At 39.1% G+C, this 25,759-nt stretch overlaps 1 protein-coding gene across 1 annotated transcript in view; it reads right to left on the bottom strand.

Moving 5' to 3' along the window:
• LOC124606309 (death-associated protein kinase dapk-1-like) overlaps nt 1–25,759 on the bottom strand; it is a 305,618-nt gene that overhangs the window by 75,751 nt on the left and 204,108 nt on the right. Inside the window, exons 16-17 of the mRNA XM_047138290.1 lie at nt 14,989–15,202; nt 6,319–6,557 (exon numbers count right to left, since the gene is read on the bottom strand). Of these exons, the coding sequence (XP_046994246.1) occupies nt 6,319–6,557; nt 14,989–15,202 (453 nt within the window). The remainder of the gene's footprint in view (nt 1–6,318; nt 6,558–14,988; nt 15,203–25,759) is intronic.

The following is a 25,759-nucleotide window of genomic DNA, read 5'->3' as shown; positions in this document are numbered from 1 at the left end:
TTTCTTAGGTCTCGCTTTCAAAAACTCAGATGCTACAATTATCAACAATTGAGAATAAGTATATTTTTTTCATCACTGTGACGAGGACATTAAAACAATGATTTATGTGTGTATGGAGTGAGATAATAAACATCTAATTCTGGGTGGCAAAAAAGGACAAACTTTGTGTCTATCACTGGATAGCATATTAAGTCACAAAAATATTACTAAATTGTGTGCACATTGCCAGAAGTCTCCAAAAACTTCCATTCAAAGCATAGCCTTTAAGTAGTGCTTAAAGGGATATTACTGATCCCTGATGGTATAACGGGAGTAAGATTCATTAGGATTAGGGAGGTAGGGCAGAGAGTGTGTTACTGTGAACAATTCAGCTATAGGGTTGTTCTCTTCAGGATTCACAGCAAACCAACACAGACATCAATAGTTCAGTATACATGCTGACATTGCAAGCTGACGATGAAGAGAAAGTATGTGAGGATACTTAAATGGCAATACAGTATGTAAAGGGAGAGATGAAAATCTAATAGTCATGGGGGACTAGAATGCAACTGTAGAGGAAAAAGTAAAAGAAGAGGTTACAGGAGAATATGGGCTTGGGACAAAGAATGAGAGAGGAGAAAGATTAATTGAGTTCTGTAATAAATTTGAGCTAGTAATAGCAAATACTCTGGTCAAGAATCTGAAGAGGAGGAGATATACTTAGAGATGGCCGGTTGATATGGGAAGATTTCAGTTAGATTACATCACAGTCAGACAGAGATTTCGAAATCATATATTAGATTGTAAGGCGTGCCCAGGAGCAGATATAGACTCAGATCACAATATAGTTGTGATGAAGAGTAGGCTGAAGTTTAAGAGATCAGTTAGGAAGAATCAATATGCACAGAAGTGGGATATGGAAGTACTAAGAAATGACGAGATATGCTCGAAGTTCTCTAAGGCTGTAGCTACAGCAATAAGGAATAGCTCAGTAGGCAGTACAGTTGAAGAGGAATGGACATCCCTAAAAAGGGCATTCAGAGAATTTGGAAAGAAACACATGGGTACAAAGAAAGTAACTGCGATGAAACTATAGGTAACAGAAGAAATACTTCAGTTGATCGATGAAAGAAGGAAGTACAAAAACACAGAAATGCAAGTCACTGAGAAATGAAATAATTGGGGAGTGCAGGGAAGCTAAGATGAAAAGGCTGCATGGAAAATGTGAAGAAATCGAACAAGAAATGGTTGTTGGAAGGACTGACTCAGCATATAGGAAAGTCAAAACAACCTTCGGTGAAATTAAAAGCAAGGTTGGTAGGGGTATTTGACTGTTAAATGCAGAGGAGATAATGGATAGGTGGAAAGAGTACACTGAAGGCCTCTGTGGGGGAAAGATTTGTCAGATGTGACAGAAGAAGAAACAGGTTGCTTTTAGAGGAGAAAGGGGATCCAGTATTAGAATCAAAAGTTAAGAGAGCTTTGGAGGACTTAAGAACAAATAATACAGGAGGGATAGATAACATTCCATCAGAATTACTAAAGTCATTAGGGGAAGTGGCAACAAAACAACTATTCACATTGGTGTGTAGAATGTATGAGTGTGGCGACATTCCATCTGACTTTCGGAAAAATACCATCAACACAATTCCGAAGACTGCAAGAACCTATAAGTGCGAGAGTTATCACACAATCAGATTAACAGCTCATGCATCCAAGTTGCTGACAAGAATAATATACATGTGAATGGAAAAGAAAATTGAGGGTGTGTTAGATGACGAACAGTTTGGATTTAGGAAAGGTAAAGCCACCAGAAGGGAATTTCTAATGTTACAGATGATAATGGAAGCAAAATTAAAGAAAAATCAAGACATGTTCATAGGATTTTTTGACCTGGAAAAAGTATTTGTAAAAGGGTGCAAAATGTTTGAAATTCTGAGAAAAATAGGGGTAAGCTATGGGGAGAGATGGGTAATATACAATATTTGTAAGAACCAGGAGGGAATAATAAGAGTGGCTAACCAAGAATGAAGTGCTCGGATTAAAAAGAGTATAAGACAAGGATGTAGTCTTTCACCCCTATGGTTCAATCTGTACACTGAAGAGACAATGATGGAAATAAAAGAAAGGTTCAGAGTGGAATTAAAATTCAAGGTGAAGGGATATCCATGATATGATTTGCTGACGACACTGCTATCCTTAGTGAAACTGAAGAAGAATTACATGATCCGCTGAACAGAATGAACAGTCTAACGAGTACAGAATATGGACTGATAGAAAATCACAGAAAGACAAAAGTATTGAGCAGTATCAGAAATGAGAACAGCGAGAAACTTAATATCAGGATTGATTGTCATGAAGCGTGTAAAGTTAAGGAATTCTGCTACCTAGGCAGCAAAATAACCTGTGACAGATGGAGCAAGGAGAACTCAAAATCAGACTAGCACTGCCAGAAATGTATTCCTGGCCAAGAGAAGTCTACTAGTATCAAACATAGGTCTTAATTTGAGGAAGAAATTCGTGAGAATGTATGTTGGAGCACAGCACTGTATGGTAGTAAAATGTGCACTGTGGGAAAACTGGAACAGAATAGAATGAAAGCATCTGAGATGTGGTGCTACAGATGAATGTTGAAAATTACGTGGACTGATAGGGTAAGGAATGAAGAGGTTCTGCACAGAATCGGAGAGGAAAAGAGTATGTGGAAAACACGACAAGGAAAAGCAACAGGATGATAGGACATCTGTTACGACATAAGGGAATGACTTCTATGGTACTAGAGGGAGCTGGAGAGGGCAAAAACGGTAGAGGAAGACACAGATTGGAATACATGCAGCAAATAGTTGATGATGTAGGTTGCAGGTGCTACTCTGAGATGAAGAAGTTGGCACAAGAGAGGAATTTGCGGCAGGCTGCATCAAAAGTCAGAAGACTGATTGGGGGAAAAACAAAATTCCTCTTCAAGATGCTCTCAATCGTAACCTTGAAAGAATTGCCATTCATAGACATTAAAGTATGTTTCTTTTGCTTTTGAGTCACCAGTCTTCTGGCTGGTCGGATGCAGCCCATTACCTTTTGAACACAAAGCAGCACTTGCAATCAATCCTCAATTACCTATAGGATGTATTTCAACCTCTGTCTGTCTCTACAGTTTTTACTCTAGTACTATGGAAATTATTCCCAGATATTGTAACAGATGTCCTATCATCCTGTTCGTTCTTCTAGTCAGTGTTTTGCATATATTCTCTTCCCCAGCAAATCTGTAAGGAACCCCCTCATTCCTTACTTTGTCAGTCCACCCACTTTTCAACATTTTTCTGTAGCATCACATCTCAGATGCTTTGATTCGCTTCTGTTCTGGTTTTCCCATGGTCCATGCCCCAGTACTATACAATGCTGTGCTGCAAATGTATATTGTCAGAAATTTCTTCCTCAAATTACAACATATGTCTGATACTATAGACTTTTCTTGGCCAGGAATTCCGTTGTTTCCAGTGCTAGTCTGCTTTTTATGCTATCTTTTCTCTGTCCGTCATGGATTATTTTGCTGCCTAGGTAGCAGAATTCTTTAATTTCAGCTATTTCATGGTCACCAATCGTGATGTTAAGTTTTTCACTATTTCACTATTTCATTGCTGCCACATCTCATTAATTTCATCTTTCTTCAATTTACTCTCAATCCATATTCTGTATTCATTAGACTGTTCATTCCATTCAACAGATCCTCACTTTCACTGAGAGTAGCAATGTTGTCAGCAAACTGTACCACTGATATACCTTGAGTTTTAATCCCACTCTTGAACCTGTCTTTTATTTCAGTCATCACTTCTTCGATGTATAGATTGAACATTAGCAGTGAAATACTACATCCTCATCCTAGACCCTTTTTAATCCATGCACTTCGTTCTTGGTCTTCCACCCTTCTTGTTTCCTCTTGGTTCTTGTACACATTGTATATTACCTGTCTTTCCCAACAGGTTACCCCTATTTTTCTCAGACTTTAAAACATCCTGCACCATTTTACATTGTCAAACACGTATTCCTCGTTGACAAATTTTTTGAGTGTGTCTTGATTTTTCTTCAGCTTGCTTCCATAATCAGCTAAAATGTCAGAACTGCCTCTCTGGTGCCTTTATCTTTCCTAAGGCTAAACTGTTGGTCATTTAAAAGATCCTCAATTTTCTTTTCCATTCTTCTGTATACTATTCTAGTCAGCAACTTGGATGCTATTAAGCAAATTGTGCGATAATTCTTGCATTTGCCAGTTCTTGTAATCTTTCGAATTGTGTGGATGACATCCTTCCTGAAAGTCTGGCGCTACATCGCCAGTCTCATATATTCTACACACCAATGTGAATAGTTGTTTTATTGCAATTGATTGCACTGTTAACGAGTTGTAAATGATTGCACTGCAATATGCTCTGCTGTGTAGTTCTCTAATGCAAATGTTTAAACAGCTTATCAATGTCAATGTTTGGTAGAGAATTTTTAGAAAACAATTCACATCTTTTGAATATATCCTATCCCTATTCTGAAAGTCTCACCAAGGTCTTAACAGACATGCACCACTGCAAGCCAGGATCACAAACATATCAGAGCCTCTCTAGCAAGGAACAAGACATTAACTGCCTGCATTTCCTTTCTTCAAACAGAAATATCGACTGCTGACCGCGGTGGCCATGCGGTTCTAGGCGCTGCAGTCCGGAGCCGCACGACTGCTACGGTCACAGGTTCGAATCCTCCCTCGCGCATGGATGTGTGTGATGTCCTTAGGTTAGTTAGGTTTAAGTAGTTCTAAGTTCTAGGGGACTGATGACCTCAGATGTTAAGTCCCATAGTGCTCAGAGCCAGCCAAATATCGACTGGTACACCACACAATTTACTTCAGCTGACCTGTACTATGAGCACAACAATGACAACGCTGTGATTGACATTTTCGATATGATTCCAAGCAAAGTTGACAATTGTGAAGCCACCTCTGATTTTCATAAACAGCAGCTACAGGAAATCTTAGAAACTCATGCTCACATTTTTGATAATGTACCTGGCTGGCACTATTCATGGTTTTCTTTATGAATTTCAAGTTAAGCCACACAATACTTTTGTTAGACGACACTACACCATTCCTTTTGTTTATCATCAGAAAGTTAAAGAATAAATTAATTACATGCTTCAGCAAGGTATTGGTGAGGCAGCAGTCCACTTCCTACTGTGAAGAAGAAATATGGTTTACTGAGGCTTGTTCTTGATTCGAGACAAATTAACAACATAATTATTCCGGAAACCGATAGACCTCAAATCTTGGAAGAGATTCTTCAGAAATTTCCTGGTTTCACAGTTTTCACCTCTCTTGTTTTAAAATCTTGTGCATTACATCATCTACTGGTCCCAACAGTCCACACACATCCATTAACCAGTTGCAATGGAGAACCTCATTTATTACACAATATCACTGCCGATTGGAACCACATCCTCTGCCAAGACTTTGAGTATATGTAATGGTACTCTAGAGTGAAGAATTTTCCCTCCAAAATCATTTAGACGTTTCACAAAGTAGTATTCTGCTATTCAACCTATTCACTGTCCTCATCTGTCCTTACCTATAACCCTACTGCCACATGTGTCATGACTGAGTATAAGACCCATCTAACACATTGTGTTCCAAATTGATCAAGAATATGGCAGGAACACTTGTGCAAGAACCCACATCATGCATCAATTCATTGTGACTACTGCACAAGTCTGTCATGTAGATGTGACTACTAATACGCTATCAACTTATATAACTGGCTAAGGTCAAACTGTACCCAAAGGGAAAGTAGACCATCAACTGGCAGAAAATGACTCTGAGCAACAATGGTCAATTTCAATGGCTACTTCACAACTAGGATCATTTGGATCCTTGTCCCATCCCAACATAAACTTTGCTGAAAGGAAGGAACATAAGCAACAAAAGGTTATTAGAGACAGGGCCCAGGATGAAATTAGGGAAGGAAATTGGCTGAGTACTTTTCAACATAGCCATCCTGCCATTTGTTTCAACTGATTAAGAGAAAGCAAGAAAATCCTAAAACTGGATGGATGGATGGACGGATGGATGAATGAAGGATGATCTGTTTACAGCTAAATGCCTCTACTTCACGACACGGTTATCGTTATACATTCTACTGCTTATCTGCATTTCTCATCTCTCTGTTCATCTTTTTCATGGGAAGACCATCTTCTTCATACTGTCTGTTAACTGCGAAAGAATAATGGATAGTCCTTGTGCTGGGTAAAATGATCCCATTTTCAAACAATACTTGTGCCACAAAAATAACAAAATGTAGTCCCACTCACCAGCAACAGTCGCTGTCTCACTCCTGCTATGGCTGCCTCTAGTTGACGTATTCCTGGGCTACCAGGAATGCGAGCATCTAACACAATTGTCTGAGGCAGCAATTCTAGCTGCAGTCGGAACCTTGTGCGAAGCTGTGTAATTAAACGTCTTGCAGCTGAATCTGCATATCGCCCAGCCATGTCTGCATGTGTGCCAACAAGAAGTACTAGGGGAAGTCGTCCAGCTACACCCCCTTCACCTGTACAGAGTATAACTGAAATAAATATGCTGGAAGAAGAGTACTGTAGTAATATCATGAGTACAATGTTTAAATATGCAATATTCAAGCCAGACTGGTTCACTGATAACAATTTAACAGATTCGTTATTTCACACACACACACACACACAGCTGAATGCATCAATCATTAAAAATGTTCACCAGCTTATCTGTATACATAAAAATTAATTGCTGCATGTATGAAAGATCATCACCTGAGAACAGTGTGAGTGAATTGGTTGATTTTCTTTTTTAAGTATTCATTATTGTCAGGAGAAGGTCCATATGGGAAAAAAAATTTGGAGAATCTAACAGAAAAGTCAGAAATGAACATCAATTGCTGCTTGTATGAAATATCATAAATTAAGACTGACTTGGCAGATTTGGTTGATTTTGTCTTTGTTGTGTTCATAATTGTCAGGGCACGGTTTGTATGAAAAAAATTTTTTTGAAAAATGCACTGGAAAAGTTAGAAATTTAAATCAGCTGTGAAAGATCAACACTTGAGAATGGCTCTACTGATTTGATCAGTTATTTCTTTTGTGTTCAGTTTGACAATTCTGCTCACACATTCTCATAAGGAAAAATCAGTTTAACATCAATATACATAATATATAAATGCTATGTACTATAAAAATTAAATATGTTGTTACTGAAAATCTCAAAAAGTTCTCAAGTGAGTTACTTCTAATTTTTACACAACACTCTAATGAACTTTCTGATGGACACAGAATATATATTTTTGTAATATATTACATATATAAATATATATGTAACATATAAAGGAAAAACATTGTTGCCAAAAATCTCTGGTAGATCTTGATGGATTTACTTCACATTTTTATGTGATACTCTAATGAACATTCAGATGAAAATGGACATAAAGAGGGTGAGAGGGAGATGCACACAGAGATGGGAGGAGCAGGAAACATAGAGTGGAGGAGGAGACAGTTAGAGTGAGGGGGGAGGAGGAGATGTACGGAGAGAGAGAGAGAGAGAGAGAGAGAGAGAGAGAGGGGAGGGGGGGGATGAGAAGATGGGCACAGAGAAGGGGGATGAGAAGATGGGCAGAGTGGAGTAGGGATAAGGAACGTAGGATGTATATGCAATTTCTATACATATTTAGCAATTGTGAAGTATTTCCGGATTCACTATTTTACAAATAAAATTATTTAAGCTCAGAAATATACTATTACATAACAACATTGAAATCCCTTGAACAAATATTTAGTAGAGAGTAAACTATATACTATGGAATACAGTAATACATTGACAATATTATGAAAAGGATAGTTGCTACTGACCATATAATGGAGATGCTGAGTCCCAGATAGGCACAACAAGAGACTGGCAGCAAGCAAGCCTTTAGCCAAAAAGGCCTTCATCAGAATTAGACCACAGTCTGTAGCTGCCGAAGCCACGTGTGTGTGTGTGTGTGTGTGTGTGTGTGTGTGGGTGGGTGGGTGGGTAGTCACGTGTGGCCAAAAGCTTACTTGCTGACAGTCTTTTTGTTGTCCTATCTGCAACTCAACATCTCCACCATATGGTGAGTAGCAACAATACTTTTCATAATATTGTCATTATTTCATCCTGGTTTTTCCATGTTTGACATCCTATACATTGGTCAAAACACGATGTTTTGTGAAGACAGCATATGCAGAAATGAGTTTTTACTCATCAAATCAGATTACTGATGCTTTTACAGCTATTATTGCCAGTCTGCTTTAACCCCAAACCACATTTCACTAGTACTTATTGCTGATGCAGGTAGTCACCAAGTGATTATATAAGTCATTTCTCTTCAGTGGTCAGTATGTCTGGCAAAAACACAGGTTGAAAAGGAAACACATGTTACTGAATTGCAGATATTATTGGTATTATGTGGATGAAAATTATCTTGCTGGTATTTATTTTTGAAACACTGCTGAACAGAGGTTATGATTTCAAATTTTACAACCTTCTGAGAGGATTCTTTCTGTTGAGAGTAACCTAAGTTTGTAGCAGTTGTGATTAGCAATGACAACCCATGGCAACCAGTAGAATAACATTTCCTTATTTTCATTTATAACACTAAATGTGTGTGCTGCAACATAAAGTTGTAAGACAGGTTCTTCATATCTCGTTAGAGACAAGAATACAATCAATAATCTTCTTGTAAAAATAGTAAACAGCCAATCAGCTGCAAACTGGAAGCTTTATTAAAACCCCTTTACCATAGTTTCAACGCTTATAAAAACATCTTCTTCAGGAGGAAATATAGACAATGTAAGGAAGTTAACAGTGCAAGTACTTTAAGAGGTAAATAAACACACAGGTACAATCACATTTTGTTAACCAATATAAATAATATCTTGTTAACAAATATAAAAATGAAAAATTAAATTTAAAACAAGAACTTATTCAGACTTACTAAATTACATTCTGTGGCAGAGGTATGTTAAAATACAGCCAAAGGGCGTCAGCCAAATACAAAATTTCTTTAGCACGATGAGATTTCTTTCACTGTTACGCACCCTCCTTGTATATACTATTAATGCCCACTCTTGCCAGAGGCTTTCCTTAGCGCAAGCATTGGGTATGTGATGTTAGTGCACTAGTTGAACACTGGAGTGGAAATACAAAATGCCAACAACCATGTTGTAAATGTTTTAATTTATTGTGGTGGTAAAAATTTTATATTTGACTGATACCTTTCAACTATATTTTAATGTACCTCTGCCAGAACATGTAATCTTATAAGTCTGAATAAGTTTTTGTTTTTGTATTCGTTAATGAGACATGACTGAACCACACACAAATATCTTAACAGATTTTCACTGTTAACTTGCTTATGTTGTCTATATTTCCTTCTGCAGAAGACTTTTTATAAATGTTGAAACCGGGTTTTAATAAACATTCCAATTTGCAACTGATTGGCTGTTTACAATTTCTACAAGAAGATTTCATTCTACGGTTGTTGCTCCAGCTGTGTACAAAATTTTCCAATAAATAATTCAAGTTTTAGCAATGAATCACAATGTCAAAATATTTTCAAGATAGGATAAAAATAAAATCTGTCTATACATTGGGTGTATGCTACAGTTCTACTCTTGAGAATAACATTGGGTGAATTATATGCATGATGGTGCAGGTACATCACGAGTCACTGTCACTCTACATTATTAAAAACTGAAAATTGCTGAGGACAAAGGTACGCCATTTCTTCAGCGCATCTTGGCCCTATATTTATACCAGATAATCTCATATTATACTACTACTACAATAAGACAAAGGAAGCATTCTTAAGGAGAAGAAGGTAGAGAAGGCATGGAATGATGGATGCCCTGGGAATGAACCGATGGTAATTGACAATTTTACCCAAGAAAGCCTGCAATTTGTGCAATGAAAAGGGACACAGCAGGTTGTAACAGCCTTGTCCAGACTCGCCAGAGGTTGGTCACACTGCTGCTGTGATGGTGTGGTCCAGTTACTGAAGAGAGGGTTGGAAAAATTTAGACTTCTGTAGGCTGCAACACAAACCCAGGATCTAAAATTTTTCGGAAAGGGACTAGATATTGTGCAGGTGGTTATTCGTCATATGTCTGGTAATGACAATGTTGTCCAGGTAGTTGAAACATCACAGAACAGTGGACGTGACCAGCTTCACATAGAACTGAAAAATTGCAGAGGCACTTGTTACGCCAAACGTTAACTACTGGTATTGATATAGGCCAAGAGGCATATTAAAAACCATGATATGCTTGGACTCCTCACCCAAGGGTAACTTGTGATATGTTTCAAAATGATCAAGTGTGGAGAAGAATTTACCCCCACTAAGTGTGTAAACATCTCTTCCAGACATGGCAATGGGTATGTGTTGACCACGGACTGTGAATTTACAGTGACCTTAAAATCATCTCAAAGTCACAGTTTATCAGGGGGTTTACCGTATTTACTCGAATCTAAGCTGCACTCGAATCTAAGCTGCACTCGAATCTAAGCCGCACCTGAAAAATGAGATTCAAAATAAAGGCAAAAAAAAATTCCGGAATCTAAGCTGCACCTGAAATTTGAGACTCGAAATTCAAGGGAAGAGAAAAGTTTTAGGCCTCACCTTCAAATCGAAACAAAGTCAGTGCATTGTAATATGAGACACAATTTAGGTCGAATGAATGATGATACAGCTACAGTAGTTTGGTTCAAGTCGTAAGCTTAACAGTTAAGCTTTACCAGGTAGCCATTGCTATGCGTCAGGCGCTCTGTCCGTATTTATACGGGTACACTTCCTTTTTCACCTGCTTCGTCTGGTTTGAATCGATTGCTTATTTTGCTTTGATCTGGTAAGTGCTGTTTTCTTTGTTATAGATGTTTACGTCACTCTAAGCTGAAAATGCATTACTGTACTGTGTCGTGCATTGTTTGTCGCATTCTGATAGTGCGTGTTTACGGCCTGTCGCCACTCGCGGCATGGCTTGCTTTTGTGCACGTTACCGCCACTTAAAAAAAAAGAAAAAAAAAAAAAAAAAGAGAGGAATCGTCTCATTAGCAAAACAATGGCAAGAGACTGCTATTTGTTTTTACTTACACTGATGCTTTCTTTGATAATGATCAACAAGAACCAAATAATAGACTGTGTATGATAGAACATGTGCTGAACGAGAGTTAGGCGAAAATTTTTCTCCATTTGAAAATCTTTGCGACCGCTTCTTTAGTACATCATGTTCTGCACAGAAATTAGAGTCATCTTAGATTTAAAAATATAGTCAGTTGCCGTGCTTAATTTCTGATTGTATCACTATTAGGTTTAAGAATAATACGAATATAAACATGACACGATACGTATATTCTTCCGCGTTTACTGTTGTGTCACTCTAGTTTTGTAGTTTATTTGTCAGACAGGATTTAAATGAGATAGCAGCAAACACGAACGAATACATGGCAAAATGTTTATATTCGTATTATTCTTATGGCGAAGAGAATACTGCATGTGATTCACATTTCATCAGGTTCCTATTCCAGAATGTAGAGTTGGCCATATTGACAAACATCCCAAACAGTCTTGCCAGTTGGATTTCCGTAGTATATTGAAATTCTGCTACATTCGAAGATGAACAATATGGAATTTGTATTTACTTCGTTCGATAATGTATGAAAATGCAGTGGTCGAAACTCGGGGCGGAGAAAAAAAAGCTCGTCTTCCACCTTTTTTTTAAATTTATTTACTGACGCAGAGGTTTTGGCACCAGTATTTATCTTTGTGCCTACAAAGCATGCCTGTGTAGCGGGACATATATTCGATGGCAGAAGTTAGTTGTGGCGGCACCTACCAACATTTTTCAGAACTTCCGCTTGCTTTGCACTCGATTCTAAGCCGCAGGTGGTTTTTTGGATTGCAAAAACCGGGAAAAAAGTTCGGCTTAGATTCGAGTAAATACGGTAATCACTACAAAAAGAAGTGCGCCCCATTCACTAGACGAAATGGGAACCATACCCTCAAGAGATGCAAGCTGGTCCAGCTCTGCCCTGACTGGGGAGCTGAGGTCTATCACAACCTGTCAAGCATGAAAAAATCTAGGATGAGCTGACTGCTTCAATGTTATGTGGGCTTTAAAGTCTGTGCTGGTCCCTACGACTTCCACAAATAAATCCTGGAATTTGGAACACAGAGATTCCAATGACAGCAGGTAGCAATTGCATGGAGCCTGTTACTGAAAAGTCAAAGGTCTGAAAGGCATCAAACCTGAAAAGGTTTGCTGAACTAGGATTGCGAACAACAATAAAAGTAATAGGCTGAGTTGCTGATCTGTAGGTGACCAAGCAAAGGGATTTGCCGCTTACCATATACTCATAGGTGTAGCAGAGGAGAGCCGAGATCTTAATATGTTTGGGCATTAAGAGGAAAACTGTCGCACCGTTGTCCACCTGGAGGTGCAGCTGTTGAGAGAGAACCAAATCATCAATAAAACGCTTGTTGGACATCTGATTGGGTACCGAACTGGATGATGACACTTCCGTATATCTATATTCATGTACTCTCATACAGTGTTTTGTGCCTTTGACTGGCAGACTACTGCAATGTGGCCTTTTTTCTGACACTTATGACAGACAGCCCAGTGCTGGGGACAATTTGCTCTATCATGTTGGGAGTAACAAGACTCACATGACAGCAAGAGGGAGCAGCATCCACCATGCATCACTTGAAGGGCTCAACTGATTGGACTTAGAAATCTAAGAACTTATGTAATGGGTACATAATTAAGCATAATACTTGGGACATTTGATTCTGTACCTCTATTTTGCTTGTCATTTCTTACATTGTATACTCTTAAAATTATGTATTTGATACAAGCTCTGTATCATCTTAGAATAAATAAATAAAACCGCTGCTACGTCGTCCTCCCCAGTTGAAGTGGACATAGCCAGGCCATCTTGCACCAGCACAATGTCGCACCATGCTTCCAGCTGCTGAGCAGCGGTATGTGAGACCTCATATGGGCAATGGACAACACTTCACCGAGGGAAGGGTTTTCTAATTGGAGGAGCCATTGCCAGACTTCCTTATCTGGGGCGAAGCAGATTATAACATCGCAAACCAAGTCATCCACACATGTCTCTTTTTAACTTGGAAATGACAAAATGGCACTTGTAACTAAGGCTGTGAACAGTTACGGCCCAGGCACAATAAGACTGATGGGTCTGTTTCTTGCACAGGTAGAATTCAACCCTAGCAGCCACAATGTGTGTGTGACAGTGATAAAAGGAAAACAACACTGGGCATACATTGTCAAGAGACAACAAAGGAGGTTACTGTAATGGGGTCAATATTTGCAACACCTGATACAAGGTGGGAGAAATCCAAGACAAAAACAGTGCACAGCATACCTCTGCATCTGTCATATGGAAGGCATGGGAACATTGCCATAAGCGGTGTTCATATGCATCCCAATTTTCCACTGCCTTGTCAAACGATAAATGGAGGAGGAAACATAGCTGGAGACAAGATGGAGACAGCAATGCCATCACAGCCTGTTGTACGACTATAAGAAGTTCTGCCTGCTGTTGCACCAATGTTTGAAGCAGAGCTTCCATGTCACAACAAGAGAAACGTCACAACACAATGCAAAAATCAAACACACAATGTAAGACATGAAAAATGACCATACTCATCACCAATATGTCCTGTCTACAAGAACACACAGGTAATAACGAACACAACACTTTATTACTTCACAAATATAGGTACAGAAAAAAGACCTGCTACGGAGTGGCTGCCCTGGTAGTCCTAATCATCCTGTGGCTGAAGTAAACATCTGACTGAGAGTGAGGCTGGCCAGCTCCAACTCTATAAGCTGTTGGCCAGCCAGAAGAGTGCACTACAGAGAGTATGCATGTGCATCCAAGATTGGGGGGCCTCTGCCGGTGCTCGTGTCTTGTGACTTCTGTGGCATGCTGTACAGCTGTGAGCTCGGGTCGCAGGTTTGGAATCTTATGTGGGTCACTACACCAATTCAGTATTATCCTTAACTAACACTAACAAATCTATAAATGTGTACACTTAAACAAAGCCCTACTACCATTCCAACAACCAGTTAGAGAAAAAACATGACAAGGATCTCCTGAGCTACTCAATATATCATCAGTTCTAATACAATATAATAAAAGCAGGATCATGTCACGAAGTATGAAATAATTAGAAACTCTCAGTTTAAAAGTCTAGATTTCAGTCTTTTTATGTATTTCTGATGCAGTCTGAAATGCATTTAAAAATTGAAGAGCATCGAAACGTGTCAAAATTGAAGGCTCATCGAGAATCCATTGTAGTTTATCTGACTTTGTTGTGTTATAAGGAACATACAAGAAACTACAACGATCACTTGCTAGAACTCCACTTTCTTTTTCCTGGAGCTACAAAAACCACACACACTGTTATCAATTACCATATTTCTATCTCTCTCCCCCTCACCCTTTCTTAGACATTCTAAAAGGCCAGTTCTAATAAAAAGGGATAGGTTTGGGAAAGTTTAAAACTAATGGCAGGTCACCCACACCCCAGGTTGAGAGGAATCTACCTGTTGTGAGAACGAGGGTACTTCATTACACACACAGCTGGAACCACCTTGTTGTGAGAACGAGGGTACTTCATTACACACACAGCTGGAACCATCTGAGTCTTTGTCTTTGGTCTGAACGAAATGCCCCTAGTTTTTAATCTTCCCCCATACATCCCTCATTCTTTGCTAAGGAAGGAATTAACTGTATCAAAAGCTAGGACAGCTGGATGTTCCTTTTGAAAAAAAAAAAAAAAAAAAAAAGAAATGAATAAAACATTAAGAAAATGTCTAAAAACTTGAAATTAAAGAGTAAATCTAAAATGCTCTGTTGCTTGGAGAACTGTTGATGGGATATACAAGATTAAGAAATACTGATCTTACCAAGTGGTTCAAGTGGTGGTACTGTGCGTGCCTGGAGAAAGGTAAGCCAGAAGAGACACTGCTCAAGCTGAGCGCTTGGTGGATCAGCCAGACTATAAACTACAACATGAAGACAAGCTGTTGAGCCTAGAAAATGATGGTATATCAGAAAATAGGTCTCTTGTCCAGAAAGTTCCCATAACGTCAAATCACCACCACAACCAGAGACTGAGACCTTAAACAGAAATAAAACATAAAATACAACATACTTTTATATTTACTCAAATCTTACTCTACACATAAGATTAGACACAAAAATTTACAAAATGTGAACATGTAATGTCATATTGTCAAATGAATCGAGCTGAACGGGTCAAATGATAATTATCACCTTACTATTCAAATTTAATAAGGAGTAAAAAGAGAAGTTACCAAGAATCAAAAGAAACCCAATTAATCACTACATGAAAGACACACACACACACACAAAGGATAGTTTCAGTGCAACCACACCCACAAAATGAAAGAATAACATAATTACAAGAAAAAAACACACTGGACAAGTGCAAATAGAAGGTCGCAGTTCATACTAATTGACGGAAAGGCATCGAGTAAAATGGAAGGAATTTCTAGTGATCCCTGAGGTACTGTTACAGGCCCTTTGCTCTTCCTTATCTATATAAACAATTTGGGAGTCAATCCGAGCAGCCGTCTTAGGTTGTTTACAGATGACGCTGTCGTTTATCGACTAATAAAGTCATCAGAAGATCAAAACAAACTGCAAAACAATTTAGAAAAGATATCTGAATGGTGCAAAAATTGGCTGTTGACACTTAATAATGAAAAGTGTGAGGTCATCCACATGAGTGCTAAAAGGAATTCGTTAAACTTCGATTACACAATAAATCAGTCTAATTTAAAAGCCATAAATTCAACTAAATACCTTGGTTTACAATCATGAACAACTTAAATTGGAAGGAACACATAGAAAACGTTGTGGGGAAGGCTAACCAAAGACTGCATTTTATTGGCAGGACACTTAGAAAATGTAACAGATCTACTAAGGAGACTGCCTACACTATGCTTGTCCGTCCTCTTTTAGAATACTGCTGCGCAGTGTGGGATCCTTACCAGATAGGACTGATGGAGTACATCAAAAAAGTTCAAAGAAGGGCAGCACATTTTGTATTATCGCGAAATATGGGAGAAAGTGTCACAGAAATGATACAGGATTTGGGCTGGACATCATTAAAGAAAGGCATTTCTCGTTGCGATGGAATCTTCTCACGAAATTGCAATCACCAACTTTCTCCTCCGAATGCGAAAATATTTTGTTGACACCAACCTACATAGGGAGAAACGATCACCATGATAAAATAAGGGAAATCAGAGCTTGTACGGAAACATATAGGTGTTTGTACTTTCCATGCACTATACGAGATTGGAATAAAAGAGAATTGTGAAGGTGGTTCGGTGAACCCTCTGCCAGGCACTTAAATGTGATTTGCAGAGTATCCATGTAGCTGTAGATGTAGATGTAGACTTCTGTAACTTATGTGCATATTTAACAATAAACATTTCGTGTGGCTCAAGGACCTAGTGTAAGTCTTTAAATTGGATGCCACTTCAGTCACTTATGTATTCGTAATTTCTGGTGACTACTCACATAGGTCAGAGGTGAATGCTAGGCTTGCGACTTCTTCGTTTCCAGGCATGCACTTTACCACTTGATTGCCAGGCCTGACATGATTATAAGCAACTCACCTATATGTTTTGATAAGTGAATTTGTGACTATCAAAATATGTGTCATGAATGGGCATATCTTTTGACTGCATCCACTTTGAAGCTTAAATTTATTACACCACCAAGGGAGCCTAGACATTAGCATTTGACATAAATTTCAACTTGATGCATCTCCCCATTGCTGACAAAAAGGGAACAGTCAGACAGTCGGGCAGACATACAAAGTAATCCTATAAAGGCTACCTTTTTACTCACTGGGGTTTGGATCCCTAAAAATGAGAATATAAACCAAGTAAAGAATTACTTATTTAGAAAAGAGCACAGGCGTCACAGATATCTACATAATTCACTCAAAAATTTTCTCATCTCACTTGTAAAACAAACTTCTCAACAAAGAAAGGAGTCCAACTTAAATTTTAGTATACCGAAACACACTGATGTCAAGTAATACACACCAATTCATCTTCTTATTGATGAGGGAAGCAATATTCCAGTGGACATTATTTTTCTGAGTGAGTGAAACAAGATTATCACGCTGGTTTAAAAGGCCAGACAACTTGCAACTTAGTGTGTTCAGTTGTAACCAACAGCTCACTGCCAAAGAATATTATTTTTGAGATCAATAAGACAACAGCCAGCACAGACACCAAACAGTGAATCGTAGCGTACAATTACTGACCTCACTGATAAGTAATTTCCTTTAATTCCAATGTCTCCTGGTACTATTTCTGTTACAGACTAGTCTTCTTCCTTTGCAGACGAGGGTATCCTCACTGTAGATGTACCGGATTATCAAAAAGTCAATATAAATTTGAAAACTGAATAAATTACGGAATAATATAGATAGAGAGGTACAAATTGACCACATGTTTGGAATGACATGGGGTTTTATTAGAACCAAAAAAATACAAAAGATCAAAAAATGTCTGACAGATGGCGCTTCATCTGATCAGAATAGGAATAATTAGCATAACAAAGCAAGACAAAGCAAAGATGATGTTCTTTACAGGAAATGCTCAATATGTCGACCATCATTCCTCAACAATAGCTGTAGTCGAGGAATAATGTTGTGAACAGCACTGTAAAGCATTTCCGGAGTTATGGTGAGGCACTGGTGTCGGATGTTGTCTTTCAGCATCCCTAGAGATGTCGGTCGATCATGATACACTTGCAACTTCAGGTAAGCCCAAAGCCAATAATCGCACGGACTGAGGTCTGGGGACCTGGGAGGCCAAGCATGACGAAAGTGCGTCTGAGCACACAATCATCACAAAACAACGCGCGCAAGAGATCTTTCACACATCTAGCAATATGGGGTGGAGCGCCATCCTGCATAAACATCGTACGTTCCAGCAGGTGTTTATCAGCCAGGCTGGGGATGATGCAATTCTGTAACATATAGGCGTACCTCTCACCCATCACGGTAGCAGTTACAAAACCAGAATCACGCATTTCCTCAAAGAAAAAAGGCCCAATAACATTAGATGTGGTAAATCCAACCCATACCATGACTTTCTCATCGTGCAATGGAGTTTCCACGGCAGTTCTAGGATTTTCAGTAACCCAAATTCTGCAGTTGTGGGCGTTGACAGACCCTCGGAGTGTGAAATAAGCTTTGTCGGTCCACAACATGTTACTCAACCAATCGTCATCTTCCACCATCTTTTGAAACGCCCACACCACAAATGCCCTCCGCTTCACTAAATCGCCAGGTAACAGTTCATGATGCTGATGGATATTGTACGTTTAGCATCGGAGGGTACACCTCAGTGCCAACCAAACAGTAGTGTATGGAATGCCGGTTCGACATGCGACTGCACGAGTGCCGACTTCCCCGTGGATAGACGAACCCGCTACAGTCTCCATTTCTTACTGAACTGTCTCAGCAGCATTATGCCTTGTGCTCGGTCGGCCACTGTGGGGACTATTGTCTAAACACCCCGTGGCTTCGAACTTTGAAATCATTCTCGCCACAGCTGCATTTGTCAATGGACCTTTACCTATTCGAATCCCCTTCCTATGGCGATAGGATCGTAACACTGAACTGGCACATTCTCCCTTCTGATAATACAGCTTCACTAAAAGCGCCTTTTCAGGTAACGTCAGTCTGCTGCGACTGCTGGCGCATCTGATTCTCTCTCTCATTGCAGCTCCTTTTATTTGTTCTAATTAAACCCCATGTCATTCCAAGCATGTGTGTCAATTTTTACCTCTCTATCTACATTATTCCATGGTTTGTTAAGTTTTCAAATTTATACTGACTTTTTGATCACCCGGTACTTTCATCTGACAGGTATTTAGGTCTAAACAACAATATATCAAAATACTGTGCGCTATTATAACCATTCAGAATGAGATTCATCTCAATAAACGACATGCGTGAGAAGGGTGCCTGGAAAGTTGATACTTCAGGGGTCTTATTAATAAAATTTAATTGATTTCTTCATGTAGTTTGTGTTATTGTAAAGCGTAAAATTTAGAGAGTAGGAGAAATAAGGTGGTAAGGTACCAATACATGTTGAAACTTCATGATTTTGGCTGTGGCAACTGCAGATTTAAGATAGGTTACAATCCTAATGACAGATACTATTTGTTCTCACCAAATATGACTTCCTTTGTCAACTCCGTGCAGGATTCAACCCTTATCAAGGCACAATATGATCTTGTGAACATTCTCATTCCATTGTGGTCAATAAATAACGTCCAAAATGTCAATATTCATGTTTTCACAACTCATTGACTGATTAATTAGATTTCAGACATGCAGCCAAAGAAACTCCATTTCTTCCACTGATATTTCTTCAACTTGAGCTTCAGCTGAAGCAACAGCACATGTAAGAGTCATTTAAACCTAAGGTCCATACCACGGTAAATGATGCCAGAGGTACTGATGACCCAGATACATCTGCTGCACATCAACGAAGTTAATACAGAATTCTTGAAACTGGGCAAGGCATGGAATCCAGAATTAGATGTTAGATATTGATCATAATTTTTAGTGGTACTCTAAAATCATCTTGGCGACCTTGTGATGTGTTGAGAACTTGGGACTCTTTTGTGAAGGAAGTAATTGCAATTTACAAAGTAAAGGATTTAATTAACCATGATAGTGGTTTGAGCCTGGACAAATCATGGAATTCTACTCTTGCTTGGATTGGCTGATTATGATAACTATCTTCAGCTTCATCACACGCAAACACTTAGGCAGAGTACTAAATAGCTCTTAACTTGAGATTTTTCTAATGTGATACCTGAAAGATTTTCATTCGATATTCATTCTACACTATATCATGAATTTTGCTGATCATCTAACAGTTACAATCTTCTCTGAAGGCCAAAACCATTATGAACCACCCACAGTTGTATCATCATAATTATAGATTAGCGAATTGTTTGTAGATTACATCACTCAAGAGAACGGTCTCTGTAACATCTTTATGGACTTTCTTCAGTTTTCTAGATTACTGTAGTATCTAAATCAATACTCAAAATGAATCTCTCTTCATTACACCAAAGTAATACACACACCTGCTTTCAAATATTTAAAAACCAGATTAAACAAAATTTATCCAAATATATGCAAAGACAATGTCCAGCATTGGGGATAATCACATGAAATATGTTATCTTTAATACTCATACTGAAGCCAGTGACTTAGCCATCTCCTTTTGTTGTCAGACATCTGAACCATCAGCATGATGATCTTTCAGACAACATTCTCCACACACTTCCTCAGTCAGATAAGGGCAGTCCTATGAATTTTTGTTACCATTTCAGATATGGAGCTAAAAGCACTGAGGAGATTAGAAAGAGAGTAAGCCCAGGCTACATGGTGAAATGCCATATCATAGTGAATGCACATCAACCCATTCTAAGTTTTGTAAAATTGTTTTTTGGCCACAAAGACAACAGTAACTTCAAAAACAAGCACTGTCAACTTTTTTTTTCATTCAGTATACAGAAAACCATTAAGATATAAGTGGAAAATGGGTTGTATGAGAGTTAAGATTATGCTAGTCTTTCTGTACTTCATCAACATACACATTCTGCAAGCTACTGTATAGTGTCACATATTACTTCTGAATATGCAAGATATGAGATGGAAGCAGCAGAATTGCTGCACAACATGATTTCATGACAACCATGCCAGAGTTCTTACAATGATTCCCTGAACAGCTCTGTTATTATTTATTGTGACTATACAAATTTGTTAAGACCCTACCAGAGTATCCCAAAATTCCTTTCACATTTAGTGACAGATTTACTTCATAAATACCCAACATTCTGGAGCAGAGCTCTTGGACAGTTTTCACTAGCATATTGTATGCTTTCTCCACAACAGATGCACTAAACATTCCTATAATCCTCCCAACATTTAAACACAACAGTTACTCAGTTCAAACAATGGAAAGTCCAAGTTAGAATACCAACAATATTGTGAAAAGGATCATTGATGATATTTTCATGATCTGATCTCAGGGCAAAGACACCCTAACTTCACTGCTTCACAACCTCAACACCTCCTATCCCATCCACTTCACCTTGTCCTCCTCAACCACAGTGTCACTTTCTTGGGATGTTGACCTCCTCCTCTCTGATGGCTTCATCCACACCACTGTACAAGCATTTTGACAGTTGCTGTCCCTTCCACACCAAAAAACCCTTCCCATACAGCATGGCCAGCTGGGGATGGTATGTCTACAATGACAAGGACTTCCTTGCCCAGTATGTCGAAGGTCTCTCAAAGGCCTTCACAGACAGGCATTATCTCTTCCCATGCGATTTCCACATGCACCCCACAATCCTCCCACCACCTTAAAGAACTAGCTACAAAGAAGTGTCCCCTACATCACCCAATAGCTCCCCAGACTGGAAAAAGTGATGCACATCCTTTGTCAGGGCTTTGGTTACCTATCATCATGCTCTGAAATATGGGACATCATGCCCAAGATCTTTCCCAAACCACCTAAAGTGGGGTTCCAACCTCCACAACATCCTTGTCCACCCCTATGCCACCTCCAATTCCAGCCCCTTGCCACAAGGCTCCTAGCACAGTGGAGCGTCGAGGGGCAAGACATGCTCAATCCATCCACCCAGCACTTCCTATTCCAGTTCTGTCAGGGCTTATCCTATGCCATCAGAGGCCAGATCACTTGTGACAGCAGCAATGCCATTACTGCTCAGCTTTTTATATTGGTATGATTACCAACCAGCAGTCCACCAGATGAATGGCAACCACCAATCTATGGCCAAGAGCCAAGTAGACAAACCTATGGTACAACATGCAGCTAATATAACATGCTTCACTTCAATGGCTACTTCACAGTCCAGGCCATCTAGATCCTCCTCTCCACCATCTGCTTTTCTGAACTGCACAGATGTGAGTTATCCTTACAACATATTTTCACTTCCAAAATCATTCCAGCCTCAACCTATGGTAACTTATTGTCCCCCACCCTCTAACTAACAGTTTCTGCCCCTTTGTCCTATCACCTCCTCCCAGTTCATGTGCACTCACCCCCACTGTGCACCGCTCTCTTTCAAGATACCCACCAGTCTTTTCCCTTTCTCTGCCACTCTCCTTTTCTGCTTCACACCCCCTCCCCTTGCTCCCCCCACAGCCCCAAAAGCTGTACCTAGTAGCCTTGTCCTGCCACCATCAAGCCCATGCGTACTCCATATACTCCATCAGGTAGCGTTCACTTCTCCCCCCTCCCCACCCCGCCAGTATCCCGCCACCCCTATCCCTTCCCTGCCCCACTCCGCACTGCTGCTTTTTCCCAACACAGCATTCTGGCTGGAGTAGTTGGAGATAGTGCTCATGAGTACAGTTTTCATTGTGGCTGTCTAAAATTCAACATGTCATCTGTGTGGTGAGTAACGATCTACTAGTCATATTGTTTTATTTAGTTCACCAAGTGGAAATAATGTCTAAGTCTTTCTGTATTTTCTTACATTCATCCAGAGCTTATATTATCCTATACTCTAAAGAACAGTCAGGACACAATCTGACAGTGCTGATGATACTATCAGACAAATTCATTTATGTATACTGAGAACACAAATGGCCCTATTGCACTTTCTTGCACCACACCTGATGTGACTTATGTTTCTGATGGATATTTGATAGTCGGTGTAATACACATGGGTCGATCTGAATAATTAAATATTCCAGAAAATACTCTGTGTGGTTATATCCCAGTTACTAGCTGACAATGTGGAAAAGTGTTGAATGGATTTGAAGTCCACAAAATGGCTTCTAAATGTTCATACGCTTTTGCTACTTGCAAGAAACTGTGTGAGAAAAGCAAGCTATGACTCCTGACAGCGTTATCCTGAACTAGTGCTGGCTTTCGATATCTGTATTGTTTAAGAAGTACATTGCCATACATAATGACCATCATAAAAAAAGCACACAAAACATTTATATAAATTAATGAACCCATACGTGACTCTATAATAACTGTTAAAATATTATGTGTCATAGCCCGTACACAGAATTAATTATTTAAATAAAAATAAATTTTAATGCAACACGTTTTTATATTGGATTGAAAGGTATGACATAATTTCTAACACCATACACATAGTTCTGAAAATGTGTGACTGTGAATTATTAATATCTATGTAAATACTCTAGTAAGATTTATAATCAAAAACATTGGGGTACATGCAATTGATAATTTTTTGGAGGTGAACTATTCATGCACCAATTACATGTAGTATGTACTTTCATAGCTATTAAAAATTCACAATAACAAATTTTCAAAACAATCTGTATGAGTTTAGGAATGTATATGGGACTAGGACAAATTATTTTATACTTTCAAGTCCGATTTGAAAATGCATTATATTTAAAAACACTTTTATTTAAACAATTATTTTCTGCTTTTTAATCTTGTATGTGTGTGTGTGTGTGTGTGTGTGTGTGTGTGTGTGTGTGTGAAATTTTTCAGTCGATTTTAAACATCTTGATGAGATTACAACAGAGACATATGACACAATGTCAGGTTTACTTCAGTTCTTTTTACCTGAGTGACCTAAAATATTACTTCCTCCTATTTATAACTCGTATAAAGTCTGATAAGGTAAAAATGAGAGAGATTCTAGCATACACAGAGATTTACCATTTACCAGCATCCATTCTTCCTGCGAACCATTCGTGACTGGAACATGAGAAGGGGGAAGTGGCAGTGTTACAGAAAGTACCATCCACCACACACCAGACAAAATGCTTGTTAACATTGTGTTGTCATACAGTTCTGAGTTATGTTGAAAGTTTCAAGTCTCTAGCTCATCGGGAAGTTAGTTCAAAATCAACTGCAAACTTGTACTAAACAGACAGAGACACAAGGCTCTGAGCACTATGGGACTTAACTGCTGTAGTCATCAGTCCCCTAGAACTTCGAACTACACAAAACTAACCAACCTAAGGACACCATACACATCCATGCCCGAGGCAGAATTCGAACCTGCGACCATAGCGGTCCCGCGGTTCCCGAGTGTAGCGTCTAGAACTGCTCGGCCACTCCGACCGGCAGAGTGACAAGAGAATAAGTTAATAGAAAAACAATAAAATGAGTCATGTATACATAAATTTGCAACCACATGTGCTGTATGGGTGGTGGTGGTGGTGGTGGTGGTTGTTAAAGCCACAGTTTTTTTTCCTAGGTTGCAAGTGATTTGTGTGCTCTGTTTAGCAGAAATTACTTCAGGCATTACAAATGGTCAACCATAAACTGAATGAGGCGTTGCTCACTGTCTGCATCAAGTACCAGTAATTTACATACATAGTGCCCTCTGTAGTGACTGTGATGGAATTTTCTAAGCACAACCACTGTGCAGGAACTCCAACTGGACAAGTGGCACTCTGTGTTGTTGTTGTTGTTGTGGTCTTCAGTCCTGAGACTGGTTTGATGCAGCTCTCCATGCTAATCTAACCTGTGCAAGCTCCTTCATCTCCCAGTACCTAATGCAACCTACATCCTTCTGAATCTGCTTAGTATATTCATCTCTTGGTCTCCCTCTACAATTTTTACCCTCCATGCTGCCCTCCAATGCTAAATTTGTGATCCCTTGATGCCTCAGGACATGTCTTACCAACCGGTCCCTTCTTCTAGTCAAGTTGTGCCACAAACTTCTCTTCTCCCCAATTCTATTCAATACCTCCTCATTAGTTACGTGATCTACCCACCTAATCTTCAACATTCTTCTGTAGCACCACATTTCGAAAGCTTCTATTCTCGTCTTGTCCAAACTATTTATTGTCCATGTTTCACATCCATACATGGCTACACTCCATACAAATACTTTCAGAAAGGACTTCCTGACACTTAAATCTATACTCGATGTTAACAAATTTCTCTTCTTCAGAAACGCTTTCCTTGTCATTGCCAGTCTACATTTTATATCCTCTCTACTTCGACCATCATCAGTTATCAGTTATTTTGCTCCCCAAATAGCAAACCTTCTTTACTACTTTAAGTGTCTCATTCCCTAATCTAATTCCCTCAGCATCACCCGACTTAATTCGACTACATTCCATTATCTTCGTTTTACTTTTCTTGATGTTCATCTTATATCCTCCTTTCAAGACACTGTCCATTGCGTTCAACTGCTCTTGCAAGTCCTTTGCTGTCTCTGACAGAATTACAATGTCATCGGCGAACCTCAAAGTTTTTATTTCTTCTCCCTGGATTTTAATACCTACTCCAAATTTTTCTTTTGTTTCCTTTACTGCTTGCTCCATATACAGGTTGAATAGCATCGGGGGGAGGCTACAACCCTGTCTCACTCCCTTCCCAACCACTGCTTCCCTTTCATGTCCCTCGACTCTTATAACTGCCATCTGGTTTCTGTACAAATTGTAAATAGCTTTTCGCTCCCTGTATTTTACCCCTGACGCCTTCAGAATTTGAAAGAGAGTATTCCAGTCAACATTGTCAAAAGCTTTCTCTAAGTCTACAAATGCTAGAAACGTAGGTTTGCCTTTCCTTAATCTATTTTCTAAGATAAGTCATAGGGTCAGTATTGCCTCACATGTTCCTA

The sequence above is a fragment of the Schistocerca americana genome, chromosome 3, assembly GCF_021461395.2.
Source record: "Schistocerca americana isolate TAMUIC-IGC-003095 chromosome 3, iqSchAmer2.1, whole genome shotgun sequence".
Classification (NCBI taxonomy): domain Eukaryota; kingdom Metazoa; phylum Arthropoda; class Insecta; order Orthoptera; family Acrididae; genus Schistocerca; species Schistocerca americana.
This window is presented reverse-complemented; position numbering and strand designations above follow the sequence as displayed.